General features: G+C 42.4%; 1 protein-coding gene across 1 annotated transcript in view; it reads left to right on the top strand.

Annotated features, from left to right (window-relative positions):
• The window catches only part of SI (sucrase-isomaltase), a 220,785-nt gene that overhangs the window by 33,161 nt on the left and 168,551 nt on the right, over window positions 1-19,073 (top strand). Inside the window, exons 14-21 of the mRNA XM_053309014.1 lie at window positions 2,482-2,599; window positions 4,979-5,150; window positions 7,215-7,331; window positions 8,905-9,059; window positions 10,068-10,152; window positions 11,467-11,523; window positions 12,608-12,732; window positions 16,289-16,377. Coding sequence (XP_053164989.1) covers window positions 2,482-2,599; window positions 4,979-5,150; window positions 7,215-7,331; window positions 8,905-9,059; window positions 10,068-10,152; window positions 11,467-11,523; window positions 12,608-12,732; window positions 16,289-16,377 — 918 coding nt within the window. The remainder of the gene's footprint in view (window positions 1-2,481; window positions 2,600-4,978; window positions 5,151-7,214; window positions 7,332-8,904; window positions 9,060-10,067; window positions 10,153-11,466; window positions 11,524-12,607; window positions 12,733-16,288; window positions 16,378-19,073) is intronic.

The following is a 19,073-nucleotide window of genomic DNA, read 5'->3' as shown; positions in this document are numbered from 1 at the left end:
ATGGTTTAAGGCAAATGCAAGCAATGAGCACAAATTTCCTGTTTTATATAATTTATACTACAAGGATTTGGTTTGGCTTTGTTTTAAACTGTTCTGAATGATTTTATTGTGGTTTCATTCTTCATGGGAAGGAGCCAGGAGCTGTGTATGGTGAGGAAGTCCCAGCTACTGGATGTCTTCTTCTTCAGCTTCTGGATGTCTGCCTTCTTTTTAGCTTCTGAGATTTCAGTAGGCCTTGTCCAAACACTTCCAAGTATTTGGAAGTATCCATGGAAAAAGGTCCATGGAAGACTACATCTTCTTGCAGTCATGAGGTCAAGAAGACATGTAGGCAGGTCTCACAATCAAGGAGACCCGCCTTGGGAGGGTTAGCGGGGAGAAAGTGCTTAGCCCACTTTCCCCACACACGAGCAGTCAGTCTGCTCTGGGTGGCTGCAGCGGCTGCCCACAGGACTGCTGGCTCCGTCACGGAGCAGGTGGGGGCTGCAGAGTTTGGGGGCCGCGCAGCCCCTGGAAGCTCCAGCATGCCCTGCACAAGCACGAGCTGGGAGGCTGCTTTTGAGGTCGGGGGTCGACTCTTGAGTTGCCACGGTGTGGAGCTGTGCCACGGCAACACACGATTGAAAAAACTGGGTTTGCGGAGCGGTCGCTCTTGTGGAGCGGATGACCCTCTTAGGAACCACCGGGCTCGCAGCCGAGCCAGGTGGTTCTCACAATGGGAGAAAATTAGGCTAGCCTCCGCTAGCCCGAATTTCTCCCATAGTGTGAATAGCCTCACGCTCTTTCTAAAAATGAAAACTCAAAATTATCAAGAAGTTGACTGCAGCACCCAATGAGGTCATTCACACAATCAAAAACTGTTTTCTACCCAGGTTTGGGAGCTATGTGTGCTCCCAATTGTCAGTTTTGTGTAAGCAAGGGTGGGGAAGGAAAACCTGGGTAGAAGTGATTGTGTGGAAGCAAGGTAGGAGGAAAAGCTATCCAGGTTTTCCTCCTACCTTGCTTCCACAGAATCACTTCTACCCAGGTTTTCCTCTTACCTTGTTTCCACACAACCAAAAATTGGGAGCACACATAGCTCCCAAACCTGGGTAGATTCTCTGGCACCAGGGTGGATTCTCTCATTTCCTACCAGAGAATCTACTCTCAGAAGTACACTTCAGACATTGAAAACAACAAAACCCAGTACCCCATGGGCTTGTGGTTTGGGGGGTGGTTGGCACCCTATGTGCACTATACCACAACCTGCTCTGGGTCATCCTGGTGCGCCACAGGTGGATTTAGGGGGCTGCTGACATCCCCATTATTCCCTATGGAGAAAAAGCTTAAAGATGCATCTACTTCAACAAAATTTTAAAAGTAACCCGTTTCACCAATTTATTTGAAATCTGGGTGGTAGCAGGCACCTATTGGGGCACTACCAACTGACCCACTCCTCTGCCCCCCAAACCCCTTTTCTGCCCCAAATCTGTCACAAAGACATGCCAACTTCACTTTAAAAACAAAACACCCCCTTGCCCAATTTCTTTGAAATCTGGATGGTAGCTTCCTTGCATCCATTAGGCACTACCACCCACCACAACCCACTCTGGGCCACCCTGGTGCCCCCACACCACCCGGGAGTTATAACTAAGGCTCATGAAATCCCCAGTATTCCCTATGGCAAAAAGCTTAAAGATGCGTGAACTTCAATTTTTTTAAATCACCCCTTTACCCAATTTCTTTGAAATTTGGGTGGTACTTCCACCCATTGGGCACTACCACCCAATCCACTTTGGCCAGAAATTGGAGGTCTGACTCTCTGAATTTTCTGGTTCTGAATCTGGGGTGATTCGTTTTGTACCTGAATATGGGCAATTGAGCACAAGGGTGATTTGTTCTGTCTACAAATCACCCAAATCAGCTAGATTTGGGTACAAATCATTTTTTATCCAAATCGATTCGCACACCCCTAGTGGTTGCACCAAAAGCAGCTTCTACTTGGTGTTTGGAGTTGCTATTCTGGCCCTGACTCTTTACTGCAAATAACGGGCTGTGTGATACCTCGAACCATTGGCGGAGTGGTGGCTCTGGCTTGAAAGAAAGCATAATGCTTTTGAACTTCACCTGCTTGTAAACGGAGCTTTATAATCTAATGGTTTTGCATGTGAAACAAGAGCAGCTCAGTTATGTCTCAGCACGCTACATTCACTCTGATATAATAGCACCACTTTATCTAAGTGTTACAAGCTAATGGATGGATTCTCTTGCAGTTGTTTATTGATTGCCAGGAGGTCTAGGGAGGGACAAAGCTAATGGGTGTCTGAGCACCAAAATAAAACCATCTCAATAAAACAATAAAGAAAACTAGTATGTGATTGAGTGTGGCAGATCCTATGCAAAAAGTGCATCCCCTCTGTTCTTCCTGAACCGTATAGGGCTTTTTATGCAGATATATTCAGTTGAGATTTACTTCAGTGGAATTTCCTCTCTCTTCTGCAGAAATTCTTGATGGAGTCATGTATTCAAAGACACTTTGTATGGATGCAGTGCAGAAGTGGGGCAAGCACTACGATGTCCACAGCCTCTACGGACTTTCCATGAGCAGTGCTACTGATAAGTAAGGAATTCTTCATGATCATTTTCTTCTTTGATCAGCAGCAAGTGACAGGCTATGTGGAGATGCTGTTTTAAGTGCTGCTGAAACCTACAGAGGCTCCACATGAGCAGCGTGGAGAGCCTTATTGGGCTCTGCAGGGAGCTGTCCCTGGGTGGCCAGACCGGCCGCCCACACAACTACCGGCTCCATCACAGAGCCGTTAAGCGCAGTGGGGATCAGGGGCTGCCTGGCCCCCAGAAATTCCAGGATGCCCCATGCAAGTGCTTGTGTTAGCCTCCTGGTCAGGGGTATCCTCGTGAGTTGCCACACTGTGGAGGTGTACTGCAGCATCTCACAATCAGATGTTTAATGCGGTTTGCTGCCGGGAGCTACATGGTTCCTGTTGCAGCATGCGACCGCAGGAAAGTGGGCTAGGCTCCCTTGGCCTGCTTTCCTGTGGTTGTGAGAATTGCCTCAAGATCTTTTAGGTCAAATAGATCTAGTAGATAGATCTGCTAGATCTATCCAGTCTGCTAAATGCCGAGGTGGCTTTGCCAGAAGTTGGATTGCTATGAGGCCTCATGCCTAACTATTCATGGGATGAGATGGCCATGTCTATAGCAAGGATCATGCCTCTTTCCTGTTGCAACTTACAGAAGTTGCATCATCTCTCCCACCACTAAATTCCAACAGTGCTGGGAAAGATGGCTGGCAGTTGGGTCTGAGTAGGAGGACTATATTAGTTCTGATTCTTGATTGGCCCAACAAGAGACCTTGTTCACCTACGGTATTCTGTAAGGAGAATGTTTGACCAAGTTCTTCACCAAATATATAGATCTCAATAAGTAGGTTCGATGTTGGGTAGAGGGAAAGAAGGAAGCAGTTGACTCCGTAGAACTGATCTCCAAGTAGATACGCATAGGATTTCACTGTAAGGCTATGTCCCTGAATATTCAAAGTATGGATGAGCAGATTCCCACAGTCTCTCGATTTTGAGTTTCTGACATCCTTTGGTTATACTCCAGTTGAATTCTGGTAGAACTTCTTGATTTTGGAGTGACAGAACCAATTTTGTCCAATTTAGGGAGGGAACCTAAAGAAATACAAAAATGAGTTGTTGTTTTTTTAAAAATCCAGTTAGAAATACTTTTTTTTTAAAAAAAATCTAAAGCCCACTCTCAATGGCAGTATTTCAGCTTTGTTTGTTATACTATTGTGCCAGGGTGCACCTTAAAGGAGGGTGAAGATTGAGAGGGAGGATTCATTTTCTAATCCACTTCTGGTGTGTTTTTATTGCAAAATGTCATAAAATGGAGCAGGAATATACTTTCAACTTACTTGAAACATTCTGGAAATATCCTTCTGGAAAACAATGCATTATGACTTTTGAGCTGCACTCTGTTAAACCTATTCTGTAGAGTGGAACAAAGTCAGAGTCAGAACCCAGCAAAGACAGATTCTGTAATGATCCCTAATTTGGAGATGTGCTTCTCTGGTTTTCTGGCCCAGTCCACCCCCAGCACAGTACCTCCAGTGACTATTGCTCATGTCTATCTTATATTTCTTTTGCGATTGTGAGCCCTTCGGGAATAGGGATCCATCTTATTTATTTATTTATTTATTTATTTATTTATTTATTTATTTATTTATTTCTCAATGTAATCGCTTTGGAAAATTTTTGGTTGAAAAGTGGTATATAAATATTTGTTGCTGTTGCTTTATACTTTACATGTTTACCACAGCAAATACTAATTGAACACCTGGATAACCATGGCTGCTACCACATTACGGGCGGCTTCACATGACTGCCAGCAATCTGTAAGTAGGGAAAATGTTGGGGATATTTTGAGAACCGAGAGCCCATACTCCCAGTGGGTGTCCTCCCAACCTGCATACAGTAAGTCCCCTTTCTGAGATTCGCTGCTCAACTTCAGATTTTGGCTACAGGACTCAGGTAAAGCCTAGATAATGTCAAGCAGAGAATCTTGGGAGAATGTTAAGCAGAGTGTGTAGGAACCAGACTTGGGGAGGTTCAGATGACATGCCCACTGGGAGCACACTTTCTCAATTCCCAACATATCCCTGGCATTTCCCCTAATTACAGACTTGCTGGTGGTCACGTGAAGCCACCCAAAGTGTGAATTGGCCTTGATTTTTAACCATTTGGGATTGGAAAAAAGCATGGGCATTTGTCATATTGTTTGGCATAGATGAAGTGATGGAGACCTACTTAATCTACTCTGACTGTACAAGTAACCCAACTGATCACCTGGAGAAGCCATTTTTTAGGGGCACCAATGAAACAGTGTGTGATGTAAGAGGTATGTCTAGACTAGGACACCATCCTTAAAAGCCTTTAACTCCACATTTACTAACACCATAAATTCATTTTGTTTTCAGTGCTCTCGAGAAGGTTTTCCCTGGAAAAAGAAGCTTCCTCCTTTCTCGATCTACTTTTGCAGGATCTGGAAATCACACAGGCCATTGGTTGGGAGATAATTTTTCCACCTGGAATGATATTAAATGGTCCATACAGGGAATACTAGAATTTGGCCTCTTTGGATATCCTTTCGTAAGACACCTTTCATATAAAACTGAAACGTTGTAAAGGGGTTTTTTCAAAGCAGGGGTTCTTAACCCTGGGTTCTCAGATGTTGCTGACCTTTGCTCATTGTGGCTTGAGATTATGGAAGTTATAGTACAACAACATCTGGGGATGCAAGACTGAGAAATCCTATTATAAGGGAAGTTTGCATGTCTAATCATTTTACTGTGAAGTGCTTCCATTATCAAAAATTATTAATGGAATCACTCCATTAACTTCTGGTTAACTTGTGTTAAGGACTTTTGATGTTTATGCAAGCTTCAAAATGCCAGAAAATTGCAACCATTAAGGGACATGCTCTTTAAAGAAGTGTTATTTAGGTAATATAGATATGGCAGGGTATTGTATGCTGTAGTTAATTCCAACTTTATCGCTACTTTGGAGCTGGATGGCTGTCAGTGGTAAAGCAGTAGACCATCCCAGATTAGCCTGTTCATGGAAAAGACACATGAAGTCTATGCAAACTGGGGCGGGGGGGGGGGGAAGCACCAAATAATGTCCAACCTCAGCAAAGTTTGTGAAGGGGGGAAGAAGAAGAAAAAAACCACCCAAAACACCACCTGTCACACTGCTGGAGTCACTCGTCCAATTTTAATTTTCTATAAATGAGCATTTTAAATATATATTTTCTTTCTCAAAATCAGTATGCCTCAAATTCTCTACTGTAGTTTCAAAATCAGTCCATTGAGCCGTTTTCTAACTATATGCCATAGCACCTACTCCCTCCCCCCATTTCGTTATAATGGCAGAATGTAGTTTGACTGTCTCAACCTCAATTTATTATTTATTTATTTATTCATTCATTCATTCATCATATTTCTGTACCACCTGATATGTACATCTCTAGGTGTTGTACAAAATTTAAAATATTTAAAAGGCACAAATTAAAATACATGACAAAAAAGAAGAATAAAATAGTCATTAAAACAAGTTTTTAAAATTATATATATTTTTTAAAAAATGTAGGGCCACAACTGCTGCGGCCCTATAAATCTTTGACTCTGGCTCATTTCACACATTATTTTCTGGTGCAGGTAGCTTTCCCCCCTTTGATTTCCATTTCCCAATCCTTTCTCTTGCATGCGTCTCCCTGTGGTGAGACTTGGTATATGCTCCATCCTGAAGATTCTGTACAACGTATGGCCCATTAAGTCAGCGGGGAAATAACTTGCCTAAGGAGCAAGAGGTTGCTGGTTCAAATCCCTGCTGGGCATTCCGCAGAAATCCCCTATATCAAGCAGCAGTGATATAGGAAAATACTGAAGGGCATTATCTCATACTGCACGGGAGATGGCAATGGTAAATCCCTCCTGTATTCTACCAAAGAAAACCACAGGGCTCTGTGGTCACCAGGAGTTGACACTGACTCAATGGCAGGACTTTACTTTACTTTACTTACAGCCTATCTAACCTTGATGCCACCTTCATCAACCATTTAGCAGTCTCATGCAGAAAACCAGAAGTTTAAGCATCGGGTATTATCATTTATACATGACTGAGCTATGTTTTACTTGGTAGATCAAATGTTGTGCAGTTCTACTGTAGAGCCACAAGCAAAATGCAGATCATGTCTATAATGCGATACAAACCAGATCTCATTATGTGATGTGCATTCAGATCAAATGACTATTTGGCAAAAAAATACAAGATGGTGGACTAACAGCATCTTAGAGTGAATGTATTATGTTAAAAAAATTAATGTGAGAATAAATCTTTTGATAGGACTACTGAAAGAATGAGCTTTCTGTCTTCTTAAATAAAGACCAGACTTAATGTTCATTGCTTTCCTGATTCATAATTTTGTACTGAACTGCCAAATCATGAATTAGGTGTTCTTGGATTTCTTTTGCCTTAGAGAATTGCAGCAAACATAGGGAGTATTAAGATCTTCCCAAGCATAATAATAATGTACGCTATAAAGCTTATAAGACATGATTATCTTAATAGCAGCTTTGCAATATCTGTTATTAGGCATACAAATATAAAATTGACTTCATCCCTATTTTGGGACCTTATGTTCATAATTTTCAGATTGGTGCTGACATTTGTGGATTCCTTGATGATACCACTGAAGAACTTTGCAGACGGTGGTTGCAGCTTGGAGCGTTTTATCCATTTTCTAGGAATCACAATGGAGAAACCCCTCCAGTAGGTTCTCTTTTATTTATTTTTTATTTATTTGATCAAATTTTTATACTGCTTGATATGTACATCTCAAAGCAATGTACAAAATTTAAGATATTAAAAATAAGATTAAATTAATAAGTTTAATACATAAAACAAAAAAACAATAGTATGAAACAAATTAAAATTATTTAAAAAGTTCTAATTCAAAGCTTGTGAGAATAGGAGAATCTTGAGGGTCTTCCTGAAAACAAGCAGAGAAGGAGATGCTCTTATTTCAGCAGGGAGCATATTCCAAAGCCCTGGGGCAGTCACAGAGATAGCCCAGTCCTCAGTTGCCACCATACAAGCTGGTGGCAACCTTAACCTGACCTGTCCAGAAGATTGTAAAAGGTGGCAGGGTTCCTGACAAAGGAGGCACTCTCTTAAATAGCCTAGACCCACCCAGCCTTTAAGGGCTTCATAGGTGATAACCAGCACTTTGTATTACACCCGGAAACATATTGACAGCCATTGCAATTCTTTCAAAACTGCTGTAATATGGTCTCTTCATGTTGTCCCAGAGACCCATCTGGCTGCCGCATTCTGTATCAGTCATAGTTTCTGGACTATGTACAAAGGCAGCCCCACATAGAGCGTATTACAGTAGTCAAGCCTGGAGGTTACCAGTATATGTACTACTGTTTTAAGGCCATTCACCTCTAGAAATGGACAAAGCTGATGTATCAGCCAAAGCTGATAAAAAGTGCTCCTGGCCGCCACCTCAACCTGAGAAACCAGGGAGAGCTTTGGGTCCAGGAGGACTCCTAAGCTATGTTTCTGTTCTTTCAGGGGGAGTGTAACCCCATCCAGAAAAGGCACATCTAAACCATTTCCTGGTCCTGACCCCGCACAGTCAATACCTCCATCTTATTTGGATTCATCTTCAGTTTGTTATCCCTCACCCAGCCCATTGCTGTCTCAAAGCAGGCATTTAGGGAAGATATGCCATTTCCTGATGAGGCTGACATGGAAAAGTAGATCTGGGTTTCATATTGCAACCCTTCACCAAACCTTCCACCAAACCTCCTGATGGTGGTGGAGGGTGGAAGGTTTGGTGAAGGGTTGCAATATGGAGCACCACCCTGATCAGAGCAAAAGTCCAAATCAAGCATGTGATCAGCATCATGTGTTGGTCCAGAGACCAATTGGGATAGGCCCACAGTTGTCATGGCCATTATGAACTCCTGAGCCACTCCCAACAGCCTGGTCCCAAAATGAACATTGAAGTCTCCCACCACCAACAACTTTGGCCACTCCAATGCCAACTCAGCAACCAGGTCTGTCAGTTCAGTTAGGGACTCCATTGGGCAGTGGGGTGATCGGTACACTAGCAGAAGTCCCAGTTTATCCCTGGACCCTAGACTTAGGTACACACTTTCAATATAGGCCAAATCCCTGCGAGGGATCCTGGTAAGGGATATGGTATTCTTATAGACCACCTCCCCACCCACATCCTCTCACCTGCTCCTTTTAAATCAGATCAGGTTTTTATTTTCTTTAAAATCCACCCACCCCAGCGCTTTATGTCCATAACAATTGTAACCTTTTCTTCCAGCCTCAAGATCCGGCATATTTTGGGCAGAACTCTCTTTTGGTGAACTCAACCAAGCACTACCTGACCATACGCTATACCTTGTTGCCATATCTCTACACCCTCTTTTACAGAGCACATAGCAAGGGAGACACAGTTGCAAGACCAGTTCTACATGAGTAAGTTCACTGCTTTGAGAGAGAGAGAGAGAAGATCCTAGATGGTTTGTAGGAATCTTTGAAGTTACTGGTTTTTGTTTATGATCCACAATAAATTATTCCATAAACCTATATTCTTTGAATCTCACCCTTCCTAGCAGTCAGAAAGGACTTGCAACATTAAACTCATTACAAGCCTCAGTGCAGAAGGCTGGGGAGTCTTCTTAGCCTCCTCACTATAGAGACAGAACAGCTGATCAGGTCAAATACTTCTATGTTGAGCTTGCTGATTGATTGATTGATTGACTGAATGTTAAATTTATATACTGCCTTTCATTAAAACAATCCCAAGGCTTAGTGGGGCTCAAATGCTTTTACATGTTTTTGGATTGCACACTCTTGCCTCAGTCAGAGGCACCGTAACCCCTGGACTTCAGGGCCAAAGTCCAGGGCCTCCTCTGCCCTCAGGGGCCCCCAAATCTTCTTTAGTCTGTCCTGGGTGGAGTGGTCATCTGGTCAAGCATGCTGATGCTTAATTTGAAAGTTAGGGGGCCTCCAAATGCCTTTAGGTCCAGGCGCCAAAATTACCTAGGTACACTTCTGGCCCCAGTGTAAAGTTCTATGTATATTCTGGTGAAGTGGTTGTTAGCTGAGGTTCCCCATATGCCTAGGTAAACACTGATTTTCACACTGGTATCAGTGATACACTCTGATTTTTAAATTGTGGGCCTTTTGGGACAGAGAATCATCTTATTTATTATTTATTTTTCTTTCGATGTAAACTGCTTTGCAAAATTTTGCTGAAAAGAGGTATATAAGTATTGGTAGCAGCTGTGGTACACAGTAAGCTGTGAGCCCCCTGATCTTTTCCTTCTTGCTACCATCTTCTCCTCATTCTCTGCTTCCTCTTTCTTTCCAAAAGCTGGTGATCAGGGAAGAGAGTGGACAGAAGGGTTTTGGGGAGGACAGAGAGTGGAGTCTATCAACAAAATTAAACTTTTGCTGATATTTTTTAACTTGCTCCTTTAGGTTCTACTCAGATGAAGCCACCTGGACTATTGATAGGCAGTTTCTGTGGGGACCTGGGCTGCTTATTACTCCAGTGCTGGACCCGGTATGTCTAATTTAATTAACCTGCACTGCAATCAGATTTTTAAAGAACCTGTATTCATAAGTGAGTTCAGCATTAATCAAGGTGTCTACCTGGAGCATTCCCAGGCAGGGCTTTCAGCTTGCTTCTATGCCAGAATGGAGAGTGTGCATTCACACATTGGCTGGATTTGTACCAAAGTCCATGCAAGATATTGGGGGACACTTGACACAATTTGGGGTTTTCTTTGCACATTGGAGCAGAGCCTGGTTTATGTCCTAGGTAAAAAACCCCTACTCTTCATGTTGGGTGTTTTTTGGGGTTTGTTTGTTTGTTTGTTTGTTTTTTGCAAATTCAAGCTCGCAGTAAACCCACAGTAAAGTCTGCTTCTGGGAAAGCACCTCCTGAGGAATGGGGAAAAATAATCATTTGTACAGTGGTTTTTGAATGTTTATCATTGATTCAGATTGCATAAGAAAGTCGGAGAGCCATATGGAAAAATGGGATGGAATGTGAATATTGTAGTTCATGGGAAAGAAAGGAAGAATTTGGAAAGGGTCTAAGCCAGGGGTGGAAAAACCTGGCCCTTCAGCTGCTGCTGAACTACAACTCCCATCATTCCCAGCCACAACAGGGCCAGGTTTGCCTGCCTGGTCTAAACTTCTGTCCAGCCATCTGTCATTCCAATCAACTTCATTTTGTCTCTTATTAGACCAGATTTATTGGCTTGAGTTCCTCCATGAAATGACCTGAGCTTTATCTTTTGCGTGAAAGGTTTAAAAAAAATAAGATGTGGTTTAACCAAGAATACTGGATAGTGTTGGGCTTGGACCAAGAACTTCAACACTGAAGTTATCATGGGAGGAGAGCTGGTCTTGTGGTAGCAAGCATGAATTTGCTAAATTGCTAAAAACAGTATGGTTTGCATTTGAAACCCTCATTGCATTTGGTTTGGATTTGAATGTGAAGCTACTGGTTTGTAGCCCTGGTTTGGATTTGAAAGTGAAACTTTCACATGTGAGCACTGTAAGATATTCCCTTTAGAGGATTCCCTTTGGGAAGAGCATCTTCTGCTTGCTTGCATGCAGATGTTTCCAAGTTTCCTCCCTGGCATCTCCCAGATAGGGCTGAGAGACACTCCTGCCCATTTCTTGTATTTTCATTCTGGGTGGTGAGGGATGGTCTTGGCTTTTGTAAATCTTCATTATTTTGAAGATTCTGGGAGCAAATGAACTTCTCAGTCAGCAAGTATTAAAATGACTACTGCCTATGTATTTTCTATCGACTCTTCTGCTCATTTTGATCTGACAGATGAAATGCATGTTTGTTAAATTTCAGGGTGTGGATACAGTGAATGCTTATATTCCTGATGCTGTGTGGTATGAATATGAGACAGTAAGTATAGCTGGCTATAACAAAAGTTCTATTCAGACATTATGTTGGACTTGTGTTCAGATGTCTGTGTGCCTGAACATGTTTTTGGATCGATGACGGTTCATTTTAAAAGTGAACCTGGATACAGGCCCCTTCAAATGCAAGATGCAGATAGGAAGAGTACTGTTGGACCTGCATTCAGCAAAACATGTGAATAACGGTATCTGCATGCAGATCTGTACACTGTACACAGAATGTATGAGTGTTGAACATAACATGTGAATAGGACTAAAATGTGTGGTGGTGTGTATTATTTGTTCTGACTAACAAAGCATGCATGCTTCAAGCAGCTGTGGGGATGTAGTGAGAGCTTATGTTTAGATAATGAGAGCAATTGTGCAAGAGCACTAGAAAGTAAACATTTTGGAGTGCTCCCTTGTATGCAGAGGCGCTCTTACCCTTGGAACTCGGGGCTGAAGTCCAGGGCCTCCACAGCCCTTGGGGCCCCCCAAATCCACTTTAGTCTGTCCTGGGTGGTGTGGTCACCCAGCGGAGCATAATTATAATTATGCTTAGTTTTCAGGGGAGGGGGCCCCCAAAGGTCTTTAGGTCCAGTCCCCAAAATTGGTGTTCCTCTTCTTGCATGCCAGGAGTGCAATGGGAAACACTTCCACTGCCTTCTAGAGGCTAATGTGTAATAGAGTGGCTCATCCATTTAACACAGAGCAAAATATGTTACTATGAGGTTCCTTTTAGCATCCCAGTATTTAAACCCAATTCTAACCAAGCAAAAAACAAAAAAACTCTTCCAGATTAATCACTTTTCTGATATACTTACCTGGGATAGAATAATGTCCCTTTGAACCTTCTACGGGTCACAGCCTTTTGCACTGATTAATTGATAGTGGAATTTTAATACCTCTCACAGCACGACATCAAAATTAAAGTATGACATTCCTCTCCTGTCATAGCCATCTGATGTCTTGATAGGTCAGAAATATGTACCCCTTTTGACTTGATCAACCCAAATTGGAACTTAGAGTAAAAGTTACAAACATGAACTTGCAAGCATTATAAATATCTACTCTCTCCCTCTCTAAATCAGGGCGCGAGTGCAGTTTGCAGAAAAAAATACTGCCAGATGTATCTCCCAGCAGACAAAATAGGACTTCATCTCAGAGGAGGCTATATCTTCCCTACTCAGAAACCAGCAAACACAACAGTTTACAGGTATTTCTAAGTGCCTGCATGGAGCCTCTCTTTTTATCAGTCTTTTGGATGCTTGCTTACTCCAAGTACTGCCAGTAGCTTAATCATCTGTGTCTCCTTTGTGGGTAGACTGGCGACCACAGATTGTGTCTGAGAGGGATAAGTAGTTCTCTGAAAGCTATTATCTTACTTTCCCATAACATGGTTTGAGAACAAAATACAGTAGAGCTCAGCTCTGCAGATGTTAGGCAAATCACAGTAGCCTGAATGCTGATCACTGTCACCAGGGTTGACTCTCGCATGTGGCCACATGAACAGGTGGCAAGTGTGTCATGAGATGACATCCTTACCCTTCCACAGGCATCACTCCACTTGCTTGTTGCTGCCATCCCTGCCTCCTTTCTGCTGCTATCTCTGATCCCTGCTTCAGTTTCCCCTTGATGGCCTCACCCTAACCCTCACAGCCCTGCCCCCAATCCCAAATCACTGCCCACCCCCTGAGCCAGAGCCCAGCACTGATCACTGTCCCTCTTCCCCTTGATGGCCTCACCTTCAGCAATGTGCTCTGTCCTGCGCCCAGGGCCACTGCTAGTTGTTGTTGTTGTTGTTATTATTTATTCCATCTCTATACCGCCCTTCCAAAAATGGCTCAGGACAGAGGCATCTATCTTCAGTTTCTCTCTCACTTCCAGGCAGTGCAGCTGCCAGAGGCGCACTTACCCCTGGGCTTTGGGGCCATTGTCCAGGGCCTCAACACCCCTTGGGGCCCCCCAAATCCTCTTTAGTATGTCCTGGGTGGTGTGGTTTGTGCCCTCAAGAACCTACGTGTTACAAAATTTATTTATTTATTTAACATATTTTTATGCCACCCAAAACTTACGTCTCTGGGCAGTTTACAACAAAATAAAAACAACATTAAAACTTTAGTTAAAAACAAAGACAAGACATTTAAAATATGACAATTTTAAAATTTTAAAACAATATTCTAAAACAACATTAAAAACAATCAAAACAGTATCAGTTAAAAGCCTGGGTGAATAGGTGTGTCTTTAAAGACTTAAAATTGTCAAAGATGGGGTGGCTCTTATTTCACTAGGGAGCTCATTCCAAAGCCTTGGGGCAGCAATGGAGAAGGCCTGTCCCTGAGTAGCCACCAGACGAGCTGGTGGTAAATGCAGACGGATCTCTCCTGATGATCTCAATGGGCGATGGGGTTCATAACGCAGAAGACATTCTTTTAAATACCCAGGGCCCAAGCTGTTTATGGCTTTATAGTAATAATGACCATCAATCATGCTCTGCACCCCCGCAGTGATGTAGATAGGCTCTACCTCCCTCGCAGCTCAGGTGGAAGAGGAATGCTGCAAGTCCATCAAACAATAGAGGAGGAGAAAAGAGGCCTTGAAGAATATATAAGGGACAGTGAAGAAGATGCACTTCAAATGGTCAAGAACGCGAAACTATTCAACACCAATGAAACAAAACAGGCCTACAAGAAAGAACAAGTCAAGAACCGAGCAGAAAAATGAAGAAATAAGCCCCTGCATGGTCAATATTTACACAATATAAGTGGAAAATCAGACATCACCAAGACCTGGCAATGGCTTAAGAATGGTTACTTGAAGAAAGAAACAGAGGGTTTAATACTGGCTGCGCAAGAACATGCATTAAGAACAAATGCAATAAGAGCAAAAGTCGAAAAATCCACTACAAACAGCAAGTGCCGCCTTTGTAAAGAACTGCTTCTTTACTAAGGCGGCACTTGCTGTTTGTAGTGGACCACCCAATCAGCTGTTGTAAAAAGATTGAAACAGTGGACCACCCAATCAGCTGTTGTAAAAAGATTGCACAGACTGACTACAAACAAAGGCATGACAAGGTAGCAGGGATGATACACTGGAACATCTGCAAAAAAATACAAGCTACCTGTAGCCAAAAGTTGGTGGGACCATAAAATTGAAAAAGTTGAAGAAAATGAAGATGTAAAAATATTATGGGACTTCCGACTACAAACAGACAAACATCTGCCACACAGTACACCAGATATAACTGTAGTCGAGAAGAAAGAAAAACAAGTTAAAACAATTGACATAGCAATACCAGGGGATAGCAGAATAGAAGAAAAAGAAATAGAAAAAAATCAACAAATACAAAGATCTACAAATGGAAATTGAAAGGCTGTGGCAGAAAAAGACCAATATAATCCCAGTGGTAATTGGCGCCCTGGGTGCAGTCCCAAAAAACCTTGAAGAGCACCTCAACACCATAGGGGTCACAGAAATCACCATCAGCCAATTACAAAAAGCAGCTTTACTGGGAACAGCCTATATTCTGCGACGATATCTATAACAATTGACAATAAAATTCAGCCATCCCAGGTCCTTGGGAAGGACTCGATGTCTGGATAAAACAAACCAGTCAATACCACCTGTCTGACTGTGTAAACAAGAAATAATAATAATAATAATAATGTGCCAGTTAACAAGTACAGCTACAATTGTATTTAACACTAACAACAATTGTAACAGCAGTATGTCTGAATGTGAAAAACTACTGCTAAGCTTCAAAAGTTAACTCTAATCTTCCCTGACTAACTTCAGTTTGTACCCAAGGTCTTTCCTATGGTTCACCACCGATAATAGTGATTATACCGCCAAAGCTCTATGCCCGAACCCAAACTGGAGTTAAGCACCTCTGTCTGATAGCAATCACCTCTCTGAGATTCATTCTGCCCCCCACATCCTTCCCTCTCTTCCCTTTTCTGTCTGGCTACAGTGATCTATGTTTTAAAGATACACAAACAGAAAACTCCTACTAATTCCTGCTTCAAGGCGCTGTGAAGTCTTTTGTTTCCCAGTAAAGTAAAACCAAAAGCAAGCCATGCTTCCTCTGCACTGTTACTGAAGATGAAGCCCATTGAACTAAATCATTTACTTCTGTGCAGTTCCATCTGTTTACTGTGAGGCAATGGAGCAGTCCAGGGCAGGGAGAGAGAACTGTCACTTACTTTAGAGGAAGCTCATTGAATTGCATCATTTATTTCTATGCAATACCATTTGTTTACTGCCAGGCAATGGAGCAGTCCAAAGCAGGGAGAGAGAACTGTCACTTACTTAAGAGGAAGCCCACTGAAATGAATCATTTACCAGCAAGCCTGCAAACTGTTATCAAAACTCATAAAAATAGCTACTATTTCATGATGCCCATCCCCCCTCACAGCCACAGCCTGTTTCGGATCTTATCTCAACGTTTCAGGCTTGGATGGGCTCCCCTCTCCTTCAACTTCAGTTAGTCTAACTGGAGTTGGTTTCTATATGTCTGCAGCACGATTTGGAGTTAGGATTTTTAACTCCACTTAACGTTCAATCAGTTAAACTGTATGTGTGAACAAGCCCAATGAATGAGATTCTACATATACATTTTCAATATCCTGTTGTAGAACTGTGGTGATGTCCACATTCTAATCATGGATACTAATCTGATTCTGTAATTATGAATATATCTATTTATCTAACTTGCCAAATTATAATTCCGCAAGTCACATGTACTCTTAAAACTTAGCCATCGTTTTCAACAGCCGTCCAAACCCAATGGGACTCATAATTGCCTTAGATGAGCAGGGTCAAGCAAGTGGAGAATTATTCTGGGATGATGGAGAAACCAGAGGTAAGACACTAAGAAGAATCGATTTTCTTTGTTTTTCATTCAAAAATGATTAATATTATGCATGAATTAATAAAAAAAGCAGATCCCAAAGGTTCAATCAGTGCTGAGTTTCAGCAGTGACTTCTTCAGATATGTGGGGGGAGTCATATCAAAAGAAGGAACCTCAGAAACCCCAGTGCCTGAGCAAAAAAACAACAACCCAACCCATATCATTTGTTATGATGATAGCAGAGTCTTCTAACCTTCTTAGGACAATGGCTTGCTAAGTGTGTCAATAAATGGATATGTAATCAATGTTTTATGTTGCTCTGTGATTGATTGATTGATTGATTGATTGATTGATTGATTGATTGATTGCCAACAAGTCAATGTTGACTCTTAGCAACCACATAGATAGATTCTCTCCAGGATGATCTGTCTTCAACCTGGCCTTTACGGTCTCTCAGTGGTGCATTCATTGTCATAACTGAGTCCATCTGCCATCCGCCGGTCGTCCTCTTCTTCTGTACCATACCATAATTAAGGTGTGGTTTATTGCTGCCCTATCATAGCCATTTGGCTACTAGGTAGGTCAGAAAATTGAATCTCTCTTGTTTTTGAAGATTTCAAACAGCAGATCTTGTGAATAGCTCTCTCATGAATACTCATACTAAATTAGTTCAGGGGTTCCTAACCTTTGGCCATTGTGACTGGAGATGATGGGAGTTGTAGTCCATCAACATCTGGGGACCTACGTTTGGGGACCTCTGCATCAAAGCAGAACAATTTCAATACCAGCAATGGTACTGGGCTATATTGGTATCTACCTATTGGTTATATACAAAGTAATTTTATAACTTCTGAGGGAATAAAAAAAGAAATATGAAAGCAGATACATACCATGTTTCCTCTTCACTAGACTTCTATTTATCTATAGTTCCCGGTCACGTAAGCCATGTTAGTATAATTCATGGAACTTTATCCTAAACATTTATTGGTTTGCCCTGTATGAGTTACTGTTCTGTGCATAAAAGTCAAGATAACTTTTTAACATAAAAGTTAAAAAAAATTAAAATAATAGAGCAGAGAAAAACCCAATTTAAAATGAATCCACAGACTTCAAATATATATTTCTAGCTAGCCTCCTTTTTAGGATACATTCAACATTTTATATTATGCTAAAGGACAAAAACAACAACCAGCAGCAACCAGATTTTACATCTCTTGCATGTAACTTTTATGGTGCATTTATACACAACTTTAATGCCTTCTAAAAAGAAATGTAAGAGGTTTTGTTTATAACCTTTATCCCATAAAATGAATGTATTCTAAGAAGATCAGATCATCAGTTTGGTCTGACCTTACATTTATATGCAGAGGGGAAAATAAGTCTGAGTAAAGTCTAGCATTACTGGAAACTTGTAGGGGAAAGGATAGGATAAAAAAATCTTAGAGCTGCTTTAGGGACCTCTGGCTGTCTGTTGAACCTTGACTGCTGAATTCAGCTCCTAAATTCAAGCTCAAAGATGTTAGTAACTCACATGGCATATTAACAGGACCTGTGAGTCCTGTGAGAATCATCCTACTACTTTTTTTCTGTGGAAACCACATTTTTGTTGAAAAGTAGTATATAAATATGCTTAACAATAATAAAGCAGGCTCAGCATAGCACAGCGGATGCAGTTACAGAGTCACCATCAACTGCACTGCTGCAGGACTTTAAAAAGCACACCCCCATGCTGGTGCTCACCTAGTCTGGATGTTGGCCAGTGTGCTTTCTCTCTATGACACCATTAGGCCATTCACACAACCAAAATCCCTGGTAGCTAGGGAGGGATGAAAGGAATGCAGGAGTATTCCTACTTTCATCCACACAATCTGATGGTGTCCTGTGCTACGCTGTGCTGTTGCATACACAATCACCGCTGCAGAAAGTGGCATGGTATTCTGGAGGCTGGGGGCAGGGGCGTAGCTATAATTGAGCAAATGGGTTCAAAGAACTCCCGAGCCAGCTCCACCCCTCCCTATCTTCATTATCTCCCTCACTTGGAGTGGCTGCTGCAGAGAGAGGTGAATGTGGGTCCCCTCTCCCTTAGCTATATCCTTGGCCAGGGGAAATGCTGCCAATCTTCCAGAAATCCCAAAATGCACGACACAAGGAGTGTGGTGCATTGGGGGATTCCCCCTCAAGCCAGGCGCTCTAGGTGCCCGACTCTGTGTCTGCTTGGGCTACAGGCAGCCCAAGCAGAAATATGACCAGGATCCCCAGTAGAAGAGTGTGCTTGCACCCTTCTACCCAGATAATAGCCCAGAGAAAACTGCTGGGCTACCTGGTGAGGCAGCGCCAGGATCGGCCATGGTGCCTATGCTTCACATGAGCAGCCCTACCACAGTAGGCCTGTGCAAGCGCAGCTACAGCTGCTTGTGTGAAGAGCTTCCAGGTTATGGTCTTGTGGTAGCAAGCATGACTTGTCCCCTTAGCTAAGCAGGGTCTGCCCTGGTTGCATATGAATGGGAGACTTGATGTGTGAGCACTGTCAGATATTCCCCTCAGGGGATGGAGCCACTCTGGGAAGAGCAGAAGGTTCCAAGTTCCCTCCCTGGCATCTCCAAGATAGGGCTGAGAGGGATTCCTGCCTGCAACCTTGGAGAAGCCACTGCCAGTCTGTGTAGACAATACTGAGCTAGATATTTCAATGGTCTGAATTCCTATGTTC

Source organism: Hemicordylus capensis, chromosome 3 (genome assembly GCF_027244095.1).
Source record: "Hemicordylus capensis ecotype Gifberg chromosome 3, rHemCap1.1.pri, whole genome shotgun sequence".
Lineage (NCBI taxonomy): Eukaryota > Metazoa > Chordata > Lepidosauria > Squamata > Cordylidae > Hemicordylus > Hemicordylus capensis.
Note: the sequence above shows the minus strand (reverse complement) of the source record. Positions and strands in the feature narration are given on the sequence as shown.